Genomic DNA, 18,235 nt, shown 5'->3' with positions numbered 1-18,235 from the left:
GTCATGCAGATGTCTGCGGTTCCTTATGTTTTCCCAGCGTTATTTTGTTCCTAATTTATGTTATGATTGTTTATTTTCATTAAAATCTCCCTGCATTTGGATCCTTACCTCTGCCTGCCGTCTTTGATTCCTCCATTCCCTGACAGTAAGTAGTTTGTGTGTTACACCTTGTGGTGAAAAATGTTTTTACACTGTTCAATAAAACGCAACAGGAAGCACGTAAAGCAGTAGAAGAAGAGACTCGTTTTCTGTGATCTGCACTTTGGATGCACGTCATTGTTTGCTGTCTAATCCTTGGAGTAGATACGACCGTAAGTTATACATTTCATATTGAAAATAATGATGTGTTAGTTAAATTAAAAGCTGGTCATTATTAAGATGTTAGAGATCGATGTTTGATTCTGAAATCTAGCGCGATCTAACGGCTAAAATGCTAATGAAGCTGTGCAATCCCTTTTTTCTTCAAGCACATGTCGTTGACATATATCAGTTGTTTATTTAGTTGTTTTATTCTGTAAGTGAATGTTTGTGAATGTGAAAATATCCATGATATTTTGTAAATCACTTATAATTTGTATCTTTTGTTTCTTTCAGTTTTACAGTAAAGTGTGCATCACATAAGCACAATGAGGAATGTCTGTTTTTGCTCCGCCAAAAAAAATTATTACAATTGTAACGTGCATGTTAAGTCTTAGTTTTTTTTTTCACTCTTCCCATTTACCTGAGTTTCTAATTAGTTTCCATAGTCCTTAATTCCACACAACTGTTCTGTATCTATCTTGATTACGTTACTCTGGTATTTAAGTCCTGAGTTTCCTTAGTTCAGTATTCCGTATCACCAATGTTAGCGTGGTTGTTTCTGTTTATGGCCACGTTCACAAATCGACAGAATACGTTTGTCAGTCCTGTATTTGAGTCCTTAATATGGTTACGTTCACACATGCTCGTTCAAATGCTGTAATTTACAGGAGTGACAACCGTTTCTATAACCGAACTCACACCTGTAAATTTTCAGGACTCAGAACCGCATTCTCGGAAAACCTGTGCTGTGCGAATGGAACCGGACTGGACAACTAGTTGTCTGTCATGTCACACTGTGTGAGAGAGACGCCCTGCGCTGCACAAATGCGTGTCTGCCGTGTTTTTGCGGGTTTACGTGTGTGGTTTCGGAAACTTACAGCGAACGCGCAAGCAGCGCGACTCAAAAGTTCCACTTTCCACCCAGATATAAAAGCTGCTGTCGGTTAATGAAGATTTGATGGATGAAATCGTGGCTTAATACAGGCACCAGCCATGACAGAATACAGAACCTAGAGTAGATTTTTTTGCTGTTTTTCCCCCTTTTTTGATGCACTGTGGACCTACTAGCTGTCCGACTACTCTGCCTGGAACAGGAGCAGCGAAACCTAGAGGACCACACCAAGGATTTTTTAGATCTGCCATGCCTCACAAACTTTTCAGACCGATCGCTGTGCATATTTTTAAATGAACGAATGAACCACAAGGGCATGCCTGCCTGGTGTTGGTCCTCAGTGAAAGCCCGAGCCCCACTGTGATTCTGACTGTGCATGAGCCGGCAACACTATGTGACGCTGTGGGAGTACTTTTTGGAAGCAGCCTAATATTCCTGCTGCTGCCTGTATTTTTAATGTTAATCAAACAACAGTCTCACTGCAGAAAAATCACTCAATGCTCTTGACTGAATAACTTTTGTAACTTTAGAGTAACTTTAATATGGATTCATCTAAATTTAATTTATACAGTGAAGGCTATGCAGTGTTATTTTACGTTTTATTACTTTATTCAGTTTTTGTATCTACCTAATCTGTATCTAACAACTGTTACATCTACCTGGGAAACCTGAAAAAAATTGCATCTTTGTTCTGTTGTTTATTTATGCTGTTGTTGTAGTTTATTTGTTCTTATTTTATTATTTTATTACTTGACTTTAATAGTGCTTGAAATGTATATTTTACATTTATATTTTATATTTATGTCGAACTTTTCATTTGCATTGTTCTTGCATTCCATGTAAAAAGTCTGACGAGTGAAATAACAAATTACTAACCAATGACGACTCTATCTTCAGTATGTCCGTAGAGGGTTGAGGAGGGGTGTCAGTCGGGGGGCAGGGATGGGGACAAGGCCCATGTAATGGTAGTAAGCCTGGAGCATGACATGGTTCGTGGGCCGTGATAGGCATAAGACCGACCTCTGTGGCTGGGAGCATGACACTGTGATACCTCAAACACTGCTGACGGTCTCTGTTTTCTGTTCCCTACAGATGAATATGTCAGCATCTGTCTGGTGGGCTCTGCTCTGAGTGGTTACAGCAAAGAGGATCCTGATATGAACCCTCAACACCACAGCAGCTTCAATCCTACCACTAATGACCAAATACTTCACCCATTTAATGACAATGGGCACATGATACCTCAGATTCACCAGACTCTTCAAATTTCCCAAATACCTCAGATCCCAGGGAATGGTAATAGATTTAAAACACAACAACCTGTTTTTGGTAAGCAAAATCTTATGACCAAGAATAAGTCTTTCTGGCTTAAAAAAAAAAAAAAAAAAAAAAAAATCACTGAGCAAATAATAATAATAATAATATTAATAAATTAAATAAATATTTTATAATATAAGTTTGAAATAATTAAATTTTTTAATGTTTTAGATAGAAGTCTTTATGCTCACTAAGGTTGCATTTAATTGTTCAAAATACAGTTAAAAGCAGTAATATTGTGAAATATTATTACAATTTGAAGTAACTGTTTTCTATGTGAATATGTTGTAAAATGTAATTTATTCCTGTGTTCAAAGCTGTATTTTCAGCATAGTCCAGTCTTCAGTGTCACATGATCCTTCAGAAATCATTTGCTGATTTGCTGCTAACTAGAAATCTGTTACTTTGAATTGTAATAATATTCCACAATATTACTGCTTTTCCTGTATTTTCAAATAAATACAGCCTTGGTGAGCATAAGAGACTTCTTACAAAATTAATAGAAATATCTTAGTTATTGCAAACTTTTTTTTGATTCCATGCAAATAAAATAAATCATTTAACAACAATCTGTTCTTAGGCTGCTTATGAGGCCCTGATGAGTTTTTTTTATTTTTTTTATTGCAGTTAGTGTAAATGAGACCATGAACAGGTGTCGCCTGTTTCCAAATCTGTGTCTAAATGGACGCTGTGTACCCATGGGGTCTGACTACCGCTGTGACTGTAACACTGGATACAGAGAGGACAACAGAGGAGAGTGCTCAGGTAATTTCACCTCAACGCTATGGTCTATTTGTCTACAAAATCAAATTCTAGCATTGTCTTTAACTTAAATCAGACATTTAATGAATTGTGTTCAGTTGCTCAGTCAGTACCAAAAGAATTATAAATGATCCAGAATCTGAACCGACATCTCAAAGAGCCTCAAAAGAAAATATGGACAACTATCAACTTCCTAAAGCAATGACTTTCACTGACTGATGTAAGTGTTGTGTGTTTTCTGCTCAGATGTAGATGAGTGTGCGTTTGAACCCTGCACTAATGGACACTGTATCAACACTCCTGGTTCCTACTACTGCAGATGCCACACAGGCTTTCTCAGAGTTCCAGGAAAACAGACCTGCATTGGTAAGAATAAACCCATTTATTCATTTAGAGATAAATTTAGATATATACATATATATTATATAATATACATTTAGAGAGCAAATCCCACATTTAAATGTGGATGTCACTCCTGAAACTTTACAGCGTGTACGTACCCGTTGGACCTCTTAGCAGCATGATAAAACGTTTATTCAAATCTGAATGGATTATATCAAGCGTGCAAAGAGCGCTCCCTTTATAATCACTAAAAAGCTGTCACTTCAGGTCATCGTGATCTCACAGCTACCCTTTTTTTGCAACAACTTCCGTTATAATCAGGGCTGTCAAACGTGTTAATTTCTGTGATTAATATTTTCTGTTTAACGCGTTAAAATTATTTAACACAATTAACAACAATTAGCATCTGTTTTTTTTTTTCCCCCTTCCTGGCATACTTTGGTTAGCATTTCAATATATGATTTCACCATGAGCTCCCAGGATACTCATGATGTGGTCACAATGTGAGGTCACAGCAAGCTAATAGTGTAACCTCATAGCGCACTCACTATGTGCTCATACTATGGTCAAAATGTGAGGTCACAGCACACTCACTGTGCGCCCATACTGTGAGCTTACAGGATACTCATGATGTGGTTACAATGTGAGGTCACATCGAGCTAAAAGTGTAATCTCACAGCACACTCACTGTGTGCTCATACTATGGTCAATGTGAGGTCACAATGCACTCATACTATGGTCAGTGTGAGGTCACAGCGCACTCACTGTGCGCTCATACTATGGTCAATGTGAGGTCACATCGCGCTCATGTGCTCATGCTGTGAGCTCACCATGTGAGACCACAGTGATATGATTGTGTTAAACTCTCATTCTGTTAGTTTAGTGTGAGTTCACTGTGATCTAAAATTTCTTTAATATTGGTCAGTTATATCACAAACATCATGAAGTTCATACTTTACAAGTCTAAGAGCATGCCAGTCCTCGAGAATTTTTCATTTCCTAACACAGCCGAATTTAAGCCTGGATATTTATGGACCTTATGGACCGCTTCTGGTTTTGGTCCCACAGGACCAAAATGAATAGTCTATTCTAGGTATTATATGTTTGGCTAGAATATGGTGAAGCTGTATTCACTTCTGTGATGATATTGTTTGTAGACGTTGACGAATGTCTTCAGAATGGGGTGCTGTGTAAGAACGGCCGCTGTCTGAACACAGAGGGCAGTTTTCAATGCATCTGTAACGCAGGATTCAAGCTCACACCTGATGGGAGAAACTGCATAGGTAAAACACTGACCACCACATAGTCAACATTTTTCAGTTCATAGCAGTTAAATGTAATCATTTTACACGCACACATGCAAATATTTTTGCTATAATACAGCAATTACGTTAGATTAGCCTAAGGCCAAATTAACTTAACATAACAGGGATGGGCAGTTATAGAGGGTTAGAATGTGGATTATCTGCAGTAGTCCCTACAGTAAGAGTGTACAATTTATAGGAGTTTCCTTTATTCTCAATCAGATAATGATGAATGTGCCGCCACAAACATGTGTCTTAACGGAATGTGCATCAATGAAGACGGCAGCTTTAAATGTGTATGTAAACCTGGATTCACCCTCAACTCCAGTGGCCGATACTGTACAGGTGAACTCCCTTTCTCATTTCTAAAAATAACATTACTGTAAAAATGACAATTACTGAAATGAATCATTTGTTTTTCAGATTTAGTTTGTAACGTGTGCTTACATTTGAATATTTGTGAATAGAGTTGGGTTTTGTGTTAATGGGGGTGTGTGTGTGTGTGTCTCACAGATATCGATGAGTGCCAGACTCCAGGTGTGTGTATGAATGGACAGTGTGTAAACACAGAGGGCTCTTTCAGGTGTGAGTGTTTTGCTGGTCTTACTGTAGGAGTAAGTGGCCGCATATGTGTAGGTAAGAGCTAGTTAAACTTGCATGCACAATAATGTATTGTCCAGAAAGTCTGACTTATTAAAATCCCAAATAAAGGGTACTAATTTACTTGTGCAGTCTATTTTCATGCGTAAGAAATCATGTTCTCTTTGTGGGACAATATGGTAACTGATCTTATGACAGATAAATGAGTGACAGCCCAAATAGCCAATCTAATCGCTGCGATGAGAAGCCTTGTTGCCATATAATATTTTGCCGTCAAGCCTTACTGAACTGTCGGACACATACAAACCTCCTGTTTTGTCAAATTCCTTTAATAATGGTAAAAGGTGTTATGACACATGTAATTTGCATACTAGATACCAAAGTGGCTATTTTAATGAAGTTTCTTTTGTTCCGTTCCAGAAACCAGCCAGTAAACTCAAAAAATGCAAGCATTGGATCAGACTTGCTATGGTGCTATGTCTGCAGATATCTTATTTTTACTTTAAATAAAATGCTAGTTTTTTATTTTCTGCCATCTAATGACAATTCTAAAAGTAAAAGTGACAGTTGGCTACTGTTGCTATAGCAAATGCAACTTTAATGTGCATCTGATTGATAGATAAACCATGCACTTATTGTTCTTAACATTGTGGTTAAGCAAACAGTTTGCCTTGTACATTCAGCTTAGCAGTATTAATACCGTGTCAAAGAGGGCAATTTTCAATTGAACCATGCATATGAATTTTAAACGCTTACATTATGTTCTTGCATATTTAATTCAACTGCTCAGAGGCAGCCAAAATCACTCTTTAAAATCAATCAGAGCTAGAGAAATTAATCTTTACAAGTAAATATAAAAATACATATTCATGAGGAAACATTTTCTCATCTTGAGAGCAGGAAAATAGAAATGTAACTATATCTCAATTTGTTGCCAGTTTGTGTTTATCTTGTATTTATTTTGTGTAATTTTTGTATTTATCTGACACCCAAACTTGGATTCGATTAGGACAACAGGTAAATTTACACTACAGGTGCTGGTCATATAATTAGAATATCATCAAAAAGTTCATTTTTTTTATTATAAATTATTTTTAAAAATGAAACTTTCATATATTCTAGATTCCCTACATGTAAAGTAAAACATTTCAAAAGTTTTTTTTTTTTTTTAAATTTTGATGATTAGAGCGTACAGCTCATGAAAGTCCAAAATCCAGTATTTCAAAATATTAGAATATTTCCTAAGATCAATCAAAAAATGGATTTGCAAAACAGAAAAGTTCAAGTTCTTTAAAGTATGTTCTTTTGTGCACTCAATACTTGATCGGCAGGACATATTACAGCAAATGACTTGCTCCTAGCACAAATTACTGCATCAGTGAAGTGTGGCATGGAAGTGATCAGCCTGTGGCACTGCTGAGGCACTATTGAGCCTTCAGATCATCTGTATATTGTTGGATCGACTGTTTCTCATCTTTCTCTTGAAAATATCCCATAGATTCAGGTCAGGCATATTGGCTGGCCAATAAAGCACAGTAATATCATGGTCAGCAAACCACTTGGAAGTGGTTTTTGCACTGTGGGCAGGTGCTAAAGTCCTGCTGGAAAAGGAAATCAGCATCTCCATAAAGCTTGTCAGCAGATGGAAGCATAAAGTGCTCCAAAATCTCCTGGAAGATGGCTGCATTGACTCTGCACTTCATAAAACACAATGGACCAACACCAGCAGACGTCACGGCCCCCCCAAATCATTATTGACTTCAGAAACTTCACACTAGACTTCAAGCAGCTTGGATTCTGTGCCTCTCCAGTCTTCCTTCATACTCCGGGACCATGATTTCAACATGAAATGCAAAATTTACTTTTATCTGAAAAGAGGACTTTCGACCACTGTTCACTGTCCAGTTCTTTTTCTCCTTAGCCCAGGTAAGATGCTTCTGACGTTGTCTCTGGTTCAGAAGTGGCTTGGTAGTCCTTTTCCTGAAGATGTCTGAGTGTGGTGACTCTTGATGCGCTGACTCCGGCTTCATTCTACTCATTGTGAAGCTCTCCCAAGTGTTTGAATCGGCTTTACTTGACAGTATTCTCAAGCTTGCGGTCATCCCTGTTGCTTGTGCACCTTTGCCTACCCAATTTCTTCCTTCCAGTCAACTTTGCATTTAATATGCTTTGATACATCACTCTGTAAACAGCCACCCCATTCAGTAATGACCTTCTGTGACTTACTCTCTTTGTGGAGGGTGTCAATGATTGTCTCCTGGACCATTGCCAAGTCAGCAGTCTTCCCCATTAGTGTGGTTTCAAAGAACAAAAGATACCCGGAATTTATACTGTAGGGATGGTCATTTAATGAAACTCAAATGTAAATATTCTAATTTTTTGAGATACTGGATTTTGGACTTTCATGAGCTGTACGCTCTAATCAACAAATTAAAAAAAAAAAACTTTACATGTAGGGAATCTAGAATATATGAAAGTTTCATTTTTTTAAAATAATTTACAATAAAAAAAATGAACTTTTTCACGATATTCTAATTATATGACCAGCACCTGTATATAGAACTTGTAAAACTTGAAATATGATGAACTGCAGCATTTACCTAAAAAATGGATAAAATATCTCGCAAGGATTTCTGCACAGGTACTTAGATGTTTTTTGTAGCTGCATTTGTGGTCCATGGGCAGTGGTTTTTGGTTCTTGTTGTGTTTCCTGTAGCAGTGTTGTATAGTTTTGACTGTATTCCTCACATATTTCTGTTGCAGACACACACATGCACAGCACCTGTTATGGAGCTGTAAAAAGAGGCTTATGTTTACGGCCCTTCCAGCGAGCTGTCACCAAGTCACAGTGCTGCTGTGCCAACCCTGACTATGCCTTTGGTGAGCCGTGCCATCCCTGCCCTAGCAAAAACTCAGGTATTTGTTACCCTGCTACACTGATTATACTGATTACTGTTACTGTGATTAACATGTTGTTTGTTATTTTTTTATTTTTGGAAATTGTACTGTTTGGTACAGTATAGTTGTACAGGCCTGAAGAGATGTGTTGAGTATGTTTCAGACTTGCAACTTGTTCCTTCACATTTTTGATGTGAAGACATTGGTTAAACATGGTGTGAGGTTGGGATAGATATGAATGTCCAGGGTAGAACTCACTCAGTTTTGAAGTATTCAAACATGTGTGTTGTGGCATATAGGAGTGAAGCACACACTCAACACAACAGTTTACAGGTTTTCTAAACATGGATCTTATTTCTTTCTTTCCGGCTGTTGATTTTCATGCACTGTTACTCTTAATAAGAGAGTTTTGTGAGGAGAATCAAACCAAAATTAAGAACATATGGAAATTAACCACTGCTAAGACCAGCTCTGCTTAATTAAAGGATCTATAAACAAATGAATCAATTAATAAATGTTTTCTGTCTAGCATGTATTCCATAAATGTCTCCCAAATGTATTCCAATCATGTCTTTTTTACTTGAATATTTAATGAAGATTATGATCTACTGTTCCCGTCATTTATCTTGTAGCTGCTTAGTTTTCATATAATAAATGTGTGAGTTGTTCTGAGGAGGGGAGGGGGGACTTTTTTTGCAAAACGTGTTAGATGCAGTTTATTCAAGCTAATGCATTCATAAGTATTAGTCTAATTAAACAAAATCTGTAAAGCATGTTATAATTTCACACAGATAATAAGGTTTTGTACTCTCTTGCTGTTCTAGTTGAGTTTCAGGCCCTGTGTGCGAGCGGTGTTGGATTTTCTGCTGATGGCAAAGGTAATTCTGATGTCATGCTTCATGTTTTATACTACTAACAGTGATAGGCTAAAGGTTGGAATAAATTACGTAACTTTTTGAACCGATTTACAGTCTGGACGAGTTGACAAAAGTCTGCAGATTTTGGGAGAAATCGTGTAGCGCGTACTGAGTAACTTAAACCATAAAAACACTATTAAATATTAACTGAAATAAAATGAAATATAAAAAACCCTTTAACTTATTTCAGCTAGTTGCCAAGGCAACATTTCTCATTTTTATTTACCTTAATTTGATCTACTAAAATAACAAACTAAAATTGGAATAAAAATGAATAAAAAATACATACATATTTAAAAAAAAAAACCTAAAACTAATAAAATGACACTAAAACTTTAACTAACGAAAACGCAAAATATAAAAATAAAATCTAGTTAAAAATATTAACAAACTATAATAGTATCCCAATGATATACTAAAAATAACACTGCTATCCAGTTGGAAGAAATCAAGCATGTGTGATGTTTTGAGCTGATTTTAGAATGCATATTCTTGTCATTTGTCATGCATCTTCTAGCAACAAAGGCGCATGTTTCTGAATGAGTTTTTGTGTTTGGAATGACTTGAAGTCTGGTAATGTGTGATCCTCAGTCGTTTTGTGTAATAAAGCCCAGTTTTTTTCTTAAACCATTTAAAAAGTCAACAAGTGTACAATGCCCAGTGTTTTAAAACCTGTTCAAATTTTAAAGTCTTCCGACCTGTATTCCAACAGAATTACTGTAACATATGTTGTTAATTCACATTGCAATTCTGGGTCCCACTTTATATTAAGTGGCCTTAACTACTATGTACTTACATTTAAATTAATCATTTGATACAATGCACTTATTGTGTACATACATGTTTTTACATTGTACTTATATTTTAAAAACACCTGCATGTAATTACATCTGTAATTAATTTCTGTAAGTACACTTATAATTACACTGTTGATCCATCCCTTACACCTTACCCCTACCCTTAAACCTACCCATACCACCAAAGCTTTCCCTAACCTTACCCTTATCCCACCTCAATAGCAGCAAAAGTGTTTTGCAATTCAATATGAACTCAATAAGTACATTGTACTTATTTTTTGACGTAAGTACGTAGTAGGCCACCTACTATAAAGTGGGAGGGACCCAATTCTGCATTCACTGTGTTGTCATAACCTCATGTAACTGTGCTCACTACAAGACAGACTTCTCCATTTCTCACATTGTGAAATATGAAAGTGTCATTTTACTTTTAAATGAATTGAATGAACTTCACACTATTTTGTATTTCTTTGTGAGGCAGACATTAATGAGTGTGCTCTGGATCCTGATATCTGCTCTAATGGAGTGTGTGAGAATCTCAGAGGAACTTTCCACTGCGTCTGTAACAGAGGCTATGAAAGTGACCAGACTGGCAGAAACTGTCTGGGTCAGTTGACCTTTAGTATACGCAGATGAGTAACTCCAGTGAGACCTTTCTGATAGCGCACTACACAACTCACACCTGTGAGATCACATTCAGAGCTTTGTCTGTTCAGTGTCTATGCAGCAGTCACTGTTGAGTTCATACAGTTTTTTGCTTGTCATTTGACTGGATACATTCTGTTTAATGCAAATTGATGTAAATTGTCTACACTGTAGTTTGAAGTTTCCTAAAGGATATTGCTGTACAGTGTAAAAAAAAAAAAAAAGATATATTATGATGTGGAATTACAGAAGTCAAATGTTATCTGATGTGTCTCAAGACCCAGCATCCTCTCAGGGTTTGCCATCTGTGTTTACAGATATTGATGAATGTGTAATAAACAGTCTCCTATGTGATAACGGCCTGTGCCGGAATGTTCCTGGCAGCTACAGCTGCACCTGCCCGGACGGATACACCTTTAGACACGACACAGAGACGTGTGAGGGTCAGTTACAACTGATTTAGCAGCCTCTTAAATGACCAGGTGACTCAGGTTCTTGTCGCTCCAGTTTTTTTTATTGCAGTTTCCCTATGTATGTAGAAACATGATGTAAATTCCAAAGACAGGTGTTTACAGTATTCCACCTGAAATGAGACAGGCCTTACATGCCCTAACATGTCTGGTGAAGTAGATCAGGGGTGCAGTTTTTTTTTTTTTTTTTTTTTTTTTTTTTTTTTTTTTTTTAAAATGATGTATTTGAAAGAAGTCTCTTCTGTTCACTAAGGTTGCATTTATTTCGTTAAAAAATACAGTAAAACATTAATATTGTGAAATATTATTACAATTAAAATAACTGTTCTAATAACTTCTATTTAATTATATATTGTAAAATGTAATTTATTCCTGTGATCAAAGCTGAATTTTTAGCATCATTACTCCAGTCTTCAGTCTCACACGATCCTTCAGAAATCATTCTAATATGATTTGATGCTCAAGAAACATTTCTGATTATTATCAATGTTAAAAATAGTGCTGCTTCATATTTCTGTGGAAACTGTGAAAAGAACATTTGTTTGAAACAGAAATCTTGTAATGCAGAGTCAGCGGAGTGAGGATCCATCTGCAGCTTAATTTTAGCCAGAGTCAAACAGTACAGGGTCGTAACACAGCAGTGGCAATGGCGGAGACAAAACAGAATCGCAAAAATGGACAAGCTTGGGTTGAGGCAGGTGGCAAACATACACAGTCCAGAAATCAGGCAAAAGGTCAGGGCAGGCAGAGTACAATCACAATCCAATAAACAGGCAATAGTCGGGGCGGGCAGCAGAGAATCAGATAACAGGAAAACAGTCCAAGATCAAACACAGTATAACAATTCACAAAGAAACGCTCGGAAATGACCACTGTAGCAAATCAAGACTTCACAATGGTGGTGTGTGTGTGTCTTGCTTAAATAGTGTGTGTGTGTGATGAACAGCAGGTGTGTGCACAATCAGTCCCAGGTATGAGGGCCTATGGGAAATGGAGTCCAAATGCAACAGTCAATATTCTGGTGAGCGCTCCCTCTGATGATCCGGAGGAAGCGGAGAGGGAGCCTCACCTGTAACAGATCTATTGCAACATTATAAATGTTTACTGTCACTTTTGATCAATTTAATGTGTCCTTGCTGAAATTAGTATTATAATAAGTATTAATTTCTTTAAAAGAAATTTACCCCAAACTTTTGAATGGTAATGTATCATTGCTTCCACAAAAATATGAAGCAGCACAACTGTTTCCAACATTGATGATAATCAGAAATGTTATATATAGAATAAATTACATTTTACAATATATTCACAGAAAACAGTTCTTTTAAATTGTAATAATATTTCACAACATTACTCTTCACATTTATGATCAAATAAATGCAGCCTTGAGCAGAAGTATATGCAGAAGAGACTTCATTCAAGTTACTAGCGTACATATTTTTAATATTCTAGCGCTTTTCTCTCATCAGTCAGATCATATAACTTTTCAGATTGTCCAACCAATCAGTGATCTGTTTCCAGACGTGAATGAGTGTGCGAGCAGCCCGTGTGTTAATGGACTCTGTAAAAACAGTGCGGGTTCCTTCTCCTGTGAGTGCTCACTAGGAAGTAAACTGGACTCTACTGGACTTTTATGTGTTGGTAAATGTACATGTTAAATCATGCACACACACCTCAAGAAGATTTTAATTTCATCATTCACATATGTTTGGGAAAAACACAAATTTAAAAGAAATGCATTTTAATTTATTTACATGTTTCTCAATATTCAAAAAGACTGCATACTGTGTTCTTTTTCTGTTCTGTTATTGTGTGTGTACTTTGATTGTGCTCATGGAGGTTTATTTCCACAGACAGTCTGAAGGGCTCGTGCTGGTTGACCCTCAGGGACGGCCGCTGTGAAGTGAACATTAATGGAGCTACACTGAGGTCACAGTGCTGTGCCACGCTGGGAAAGGCCTGGGGCAGCCCATGTGAACCATGTCAAACCGGTATGAAAACACTGCTGCTTATGTACAGAGTTTTAGAAGCACAAGCTACTTAGTACTACTGTAGTGTACTAGACTCTACCGTTAAAAAGTTTGGGGTCAGTACGATTTTTTAATGTTTTTGAAAAATGTCTCATGTTCACCAAGGCTGCATTTATTTGATCAAAAATAAAGTTTTTTTTAGGTTTGTGCAGGAAGTCAATATCTTTGTTTAACCAGGAAAAGGTCACTGACATTAAAAATATCTTTTAGAGGAGTGTCCTGGCCCGAATAAGAAGCTCAAATTTACATATACAGTACATATATATTTGGGTAACACTTTACAATAAGGTTCATTAGTTAACTACAGCATTTATTAATCTTTGTTAATGTTAATTTCAACATTTACTAATACATTATTAAAATCTTATTAAAATTAGTTAATGCACTATGAACTAACATGAACAAACAATGAACAACTGTATTTTCATTAACTAACGTTAACGAAGATTAGTAAATACAGTAACAAATGTATTGCTCATGGTTAGGTCATGTTAGTTAATACATTAACTAATGTTTAACTATTGAACCTTATTGTAAAGTGTTACCTATATTTGTTATATACAACAAGTAGCAACATATAATTTAAAAAAAAACACACAAAACAAACAAAAAATTTGAGTGTTTTTATGTGAGACAAGTCTTACTGGAATTACATTTCAGGCAGTTCAGAATCACTTCTTTCTTTAATCTTTGAAACTTTGCAGACCTTTTACATTCACAAACAGCCATATTACATGCTGCATGAAAGGTAATATTCGAAAAAGCATAATAGGGGCACTTTAAAATGTAATTTATTCCTGCGATCAAAGCTGAATTTTCAGCAGCCATTACTCCAGTCTTCAGTGTCACATGATCCTTCTGAAATCATTCTAATATGCTTGCAAAATCTGTTTGTGACCAGTTCATTGGGCGATAAGGCATATTTCAAAGTGCTTTGTACTCATTAGTGTCATATGAATACTTTTAATATTTTATAAGCAGTGCTGACAGTATCTGTTCCTTGTTTTTATGTTGTTTGTTGTCGTCTATTTTTATTTCTGTTTTGAACATTTAAAAAAGAAAATAACAAAAAAGAGATCATTCTAATATACTGATTTGGTGCTCAATAAATATTTCTTATTATCAGTGTTGAAAATAGTTAATGCTTAATATGTGAAAGCTGTGATACTTTTTTGGAGGGATTCTTTGATGAATAGAAAGTTAAATAAAAATGTTTAATAATTTGATTTTAATAAATCTTTTTACTAGAGATGCACCGATGTATCGGCCGCCGATATTTATAGGCTGATTTTTGCTCAGTTTACAACCATTGGTATATCGGCTGCCGATATTTATAGGCTGATTTTTGCTCAGTTTACAACCATTGGTATATCGGCTATAGCAGGAAAAAGGCCGATATAACAAACCGATGGTTTATTAATTAACTGTGTGAAGGCAACTGAGCTGTATAATGTCTGCTGCATAATCCTAGCGCTGCTGTCTGCACTTTAATGTTAATCAAATAACAAAAGATTGCACACTATCCTTGACTAAAGAGCTTTTGTAACTTTCATAAGTGTAGCGGACCACATCCGAATGATGGCCAAAACTTTACTGATGTCTTAAGTTTATTGCGTCCGTTTTCACTCCAAAAAAAATCACCATAAGAGCTAAACAAAACACAGATGTACATTAAACTCTCTCCGTTGCATTATCATCAACATACAGCGAATTACACAAAACACTTATTACAACTAACAGTAAACGAATATATATACAGACCTTATGCCTTTTCGGGGGGTGCTTAATAAACTGAAATCTGCAAAATAACTCAGAATAACTACATGCTCTCCCTTTCATTACCCGTATAGCTCCATAGACAAGCCAAAATAAGAGTCAGAAAGATTAATCATAATAAAGTCTGTTACAATAGGGAAGGATTTATATGTATTTAATTTATACAGTGAAGAATATGCAGTGTGATTTTACATTTGTTTACTTTATTTCTGTACCTGAAAACTGTTAAACCTACCTAAAAAGCACTGTTTATTTCATATGTATCTTTGTTCTGTTGTATTTATGTAGGCCTGCTAAATGTTAATTGGATCAAATCCATGTTCATTAGAAATTATTTGATGATGCAACATTAAACTAGCTAGTATAATTTAATGCAGGTGTTTTGGAACTTTGCTGATTTAAAACATGATCAAAATACTGTCTATCTTGATGACAAAATGTCAAATAATTTTTGGCCCCAAAAAATCCTATTGGTGCATCCCTACATTTTACTGTCTCTTTTGATCAATTTATTGTGTCCTTGTTGAGTAAAAGTATTAATTAGTAAAAAAAAAAAAAAAAAAAAAAAAAGAAACCTTTGAATTATAGTGTATATGTTAAGTATATTTGAATTTCAACCTGATTCGTTTATTGGCCCATTACACTATGTGATTAAAAATATTCACATTTTTGTTTAAATAAATAAATAAATAAATACTTGAAAATGTTTTAAACGTTTTTACTAGTATTTTATTAATTTAAAAAGGTGTATGTCATTTCAAAGCTATGGATTGTGATATGCTTTTTATTTCATGAATACTATTATTTATATTTTTGCAGATCCTGTATGTGAACAAGGATTTGCTCGGCCAAGAGGGGCTTCATGTGAAGGTGACTGTGTCATATTGAAGTGACTGACAAACTGTAAAATCTCTGATTTGTTTTAAGCTTACCTAGTTAATCACAATGCACTTCTCTGTTGCTTTTGCTCTGTGTAGACGTGAATGAGTGTGAGGTGTTTCCTGGTGTGTGTCATAATGGACAGTGTGTGAACACTAGAGGTTCCTTTAAATGTCAGTGTCCAGAGAGTCTTACACTGGATGTCACTGGACGTCTCTGTGTGGGTGAGTCACGTTGGAGCATCAACTGGCCCCAGCTCTTTGTCATAGTCATTCACCTTCACCATAGCCACTTTCATTGACTTTAATGCCCTGAAATATATTTTCTGTTCTGGCTCTTTCGAAATCTTTCTGATCTTGTGCGACCATAAATATTTTTTATAATCACTTAACCACTACTCAGATAACTTTATTTTATATCAACAGTGACAGTTACACTGCTGAAGCTATTTTGTAGTCTGTATGATTTTATCATTGAATTAAATGGTTAGTTCACACAAAAATGAAAATTCTGTCATCATTTACTTGCCCTCATATCATTTCAAATCCGTAAGACTTTTGTTTATCTTCAAATAAAAATAAAGTTACAAAATACAAACACAAATAAAATTATTTTTTAAAACAAACAGATTTAAATGTGCTTGTTTGCGTTCCGGAACTAATGAAGTTTTTATTCTCTTTCGGTCAAGTCTCTTAACACAGACCACTCTATGGGAGTTGCGCCCTTGCATGACTGTTCTTGAAGCTTTCCTTGAACATGCCTTAGGCAACGTGAATTAGCCCATTCACATTTAAAATTTTGCTCTTCAAGACTCACTCTTGAGCTTGTGAATGTTATAAACCACATCACTCAGTGCAGTTGAATAGCTTGCATCAGAGGGTTATCTTCCAGAGCATTGTGGTGGTTGTGACAGATCCTATTTCAATATAAGCTTACTTGCTGCCTCAGCTTGTGAAGAAGCTGTTGCAGTTTGTTTTGTCTAAGCACTGTTTAGACCGGTGGCTTCGGCTTGCTGGAGGACTGTAAAGAAAATGTCCGGTTACCTAGTGTAACCTCTGTTCTCTGAGGGAAAAGAAAGAGACACAGACCAGGGCTGCCCCACAATTTTGCTCATCTTTCAGAGCATATAATTCTAAATGTGAATGGGTTTGTTGTAGTAAGTTGTGGCCATAGAGCCAGCCACCATTTCATGTTGGCTAAGGCGTGAATGAGAGTTTTAAGAACAGTCGCATATAGGCACAACTCCCATAGAGTGGTCTGTGTCTCGCTCCTTTCCCTCAGAGAACGTCTTAGGGTTACGCATGTAACACTGGTTCCCTTTCAGTCAGTCACGTTCGACGTTACGTCAGAAATGAAATGACGAATTAGGATCTCGTCTGAGAGCCCAATCACCTTCGAGTGTAAACTAAATAAACCAATGGACATTGACGTGCAAGATTTGCATCACGCACTCCTCCCCTGCAAAGCGGGTATATAAGGAAGAGCGTGTGCAATCGCACATTCAGCTTTTTGCTTCAGAGCCGAACACTTCTGTTGTTCTGCTGCAATCATCTGTTCGAGTTACTCAAACTACGAATCAGGAAGAAGCTCTGCATTCATCATTGTTGGTGTGATGGCGCTGCAGCTGTGGTTGCAATTTCAATGAGTTTTCTGCTGTTCTCATACAGCTAAAAGAGCTTTGTTGCACACTGCAGGCTGCACTAATTCCTGCAAGCTGTGCCATGACCATTTCCCCTGTGCACTTCAGCACTGTAAAAGAGTTATTTTCCTAAAAGAGCAGCACGGGTGTGACATTGCATCTTTTTCAAGATGTCTTTCCACCTGCGTGTTTCTGGATGCAGTCATTACCTGGTCCTGTCTGACAGTCATGATTGTTGCCTCACGTGTTTGGGTGTGAAGCACGCTGAGGTGGCTTTTGTGGATAAGTCATGTACCCACCTGCACTCCAGTGCAGTCTCAGCAGCAGCCTCCACCTAGACCACAGCGTGAAGCAGCCGCAGTAACGCCACTAGGATTGCTACATATGAGGCCGCTTCAGCACTGGCTTCACGGCCGAGTGCTAAGATGGGCGTGGCAACGCGGCATGCACCAGGTGGCAATCACTCCGGCCTGTCACCAAACCTTCAGCCCATGGTCAGACCTTGCATGTCTACGGGCAGAAGTTTCCCCTAGAAAAAGTGTCTAGGCATGCGATCATCTCCACGGATACCTCCGCCACCTGCTGGGGTGCCATGTACAACGGGCATGCATCTAAGGTTGCTTCGTGCTGTTCACATTCCAGGCATGCTCAATCATGCACCCGATGA

At 36.8% G+C, this 18,235-nt stretch overlaps 1 protein-coding gene across 2 annotated transcripts in view; it reads left to right on the top strand.

Annotated features, from left to right (window-relative positions):
• The window catches only part of LOC127520558 (fibrillin-2), a 91,625-nt gene that overhangs the window by 7,217 nt on the left and 66,173 nt on the right, over nucleotides 1-18,235 (top strand). For both annotated transcript variants that reach the window (XM_051908805.1, XM_051908804.1), the window contains exons 2-15: nucleotides 2,285-2,521; nucleotides 3,137-3,274; nucleotides 3,518-3,637; nucleotides 4,771-4,896; nucleotides 5,140-5,262; nucleotides 5,431-5,553; nucleotides 8,281-8,433; nucleotides 9,240-9,293; nucleotides 10,611-10,736; nucleotides 11,092-11,217; nucleotides 12,766-12,885; nucleotides 13,098-13,235; nucleotides 15,870-15,920; nucleotides 16,028-16,153. In XM_051908805.1, the coding sequence (XP_051764765.1) occupies nucleotides 2,285-2,521; nucleotides 3,137-3,274; nucleotides 3,518-3,637; nucleotides 4,771-4,896; nucleotides 5,140-5,262; nucleotides 5,431-5,553; nucleotides 8,281-8,433; nucleotides 9,240-9,293; nucleotides 10,611-10,736; nucleotides 11,092-11,217; nucleotides 12,766-12,885; nucleotides 13,098-13,235; nucleotides 15,870-15,920; nucleotides 16,028-16,153 (1,761 nt within the window). The remainder of the gene's footprint in view (nucleotides 1-2,284; nucleotides 2,522-3,136; nucleotides 3,275-3,517; nucleotides 3,638-4,770; nucleotides 4,897-5,139; nucleotides 5,263-5,430; nucleotides 5,554-8,280; nucleotides 8,434-9,239; nucleotides 9,294-10,610; nucleotides 10,737-11,091; nucleotides 11,218-12,765; nucleotides 12,886-13,097; nucleotides 13,236-15,869; nucleotides 15,921-16,027; nucleotides 16,154-18,235) is intronic.

Source organism: Ctenopharyngodon idella, chromosome 10 (assembly GCF_019924925.1).
Source record: "Ctenopharyngodon idella isolate HZGC_01 chromosome 10, HZGC01, whole genome shotgun sequence".
Classification (NCBI taxonomy): Eukaryota; Metazoa; Chordata; class Actinopteri; order Cypriniformes; family Xenocyprididae; genus Ctenopharyngodon; species Ctenopharyngodon idella.
This window is presented reverse-complemented; position numbering and strand designations above follow the sequence as displayed.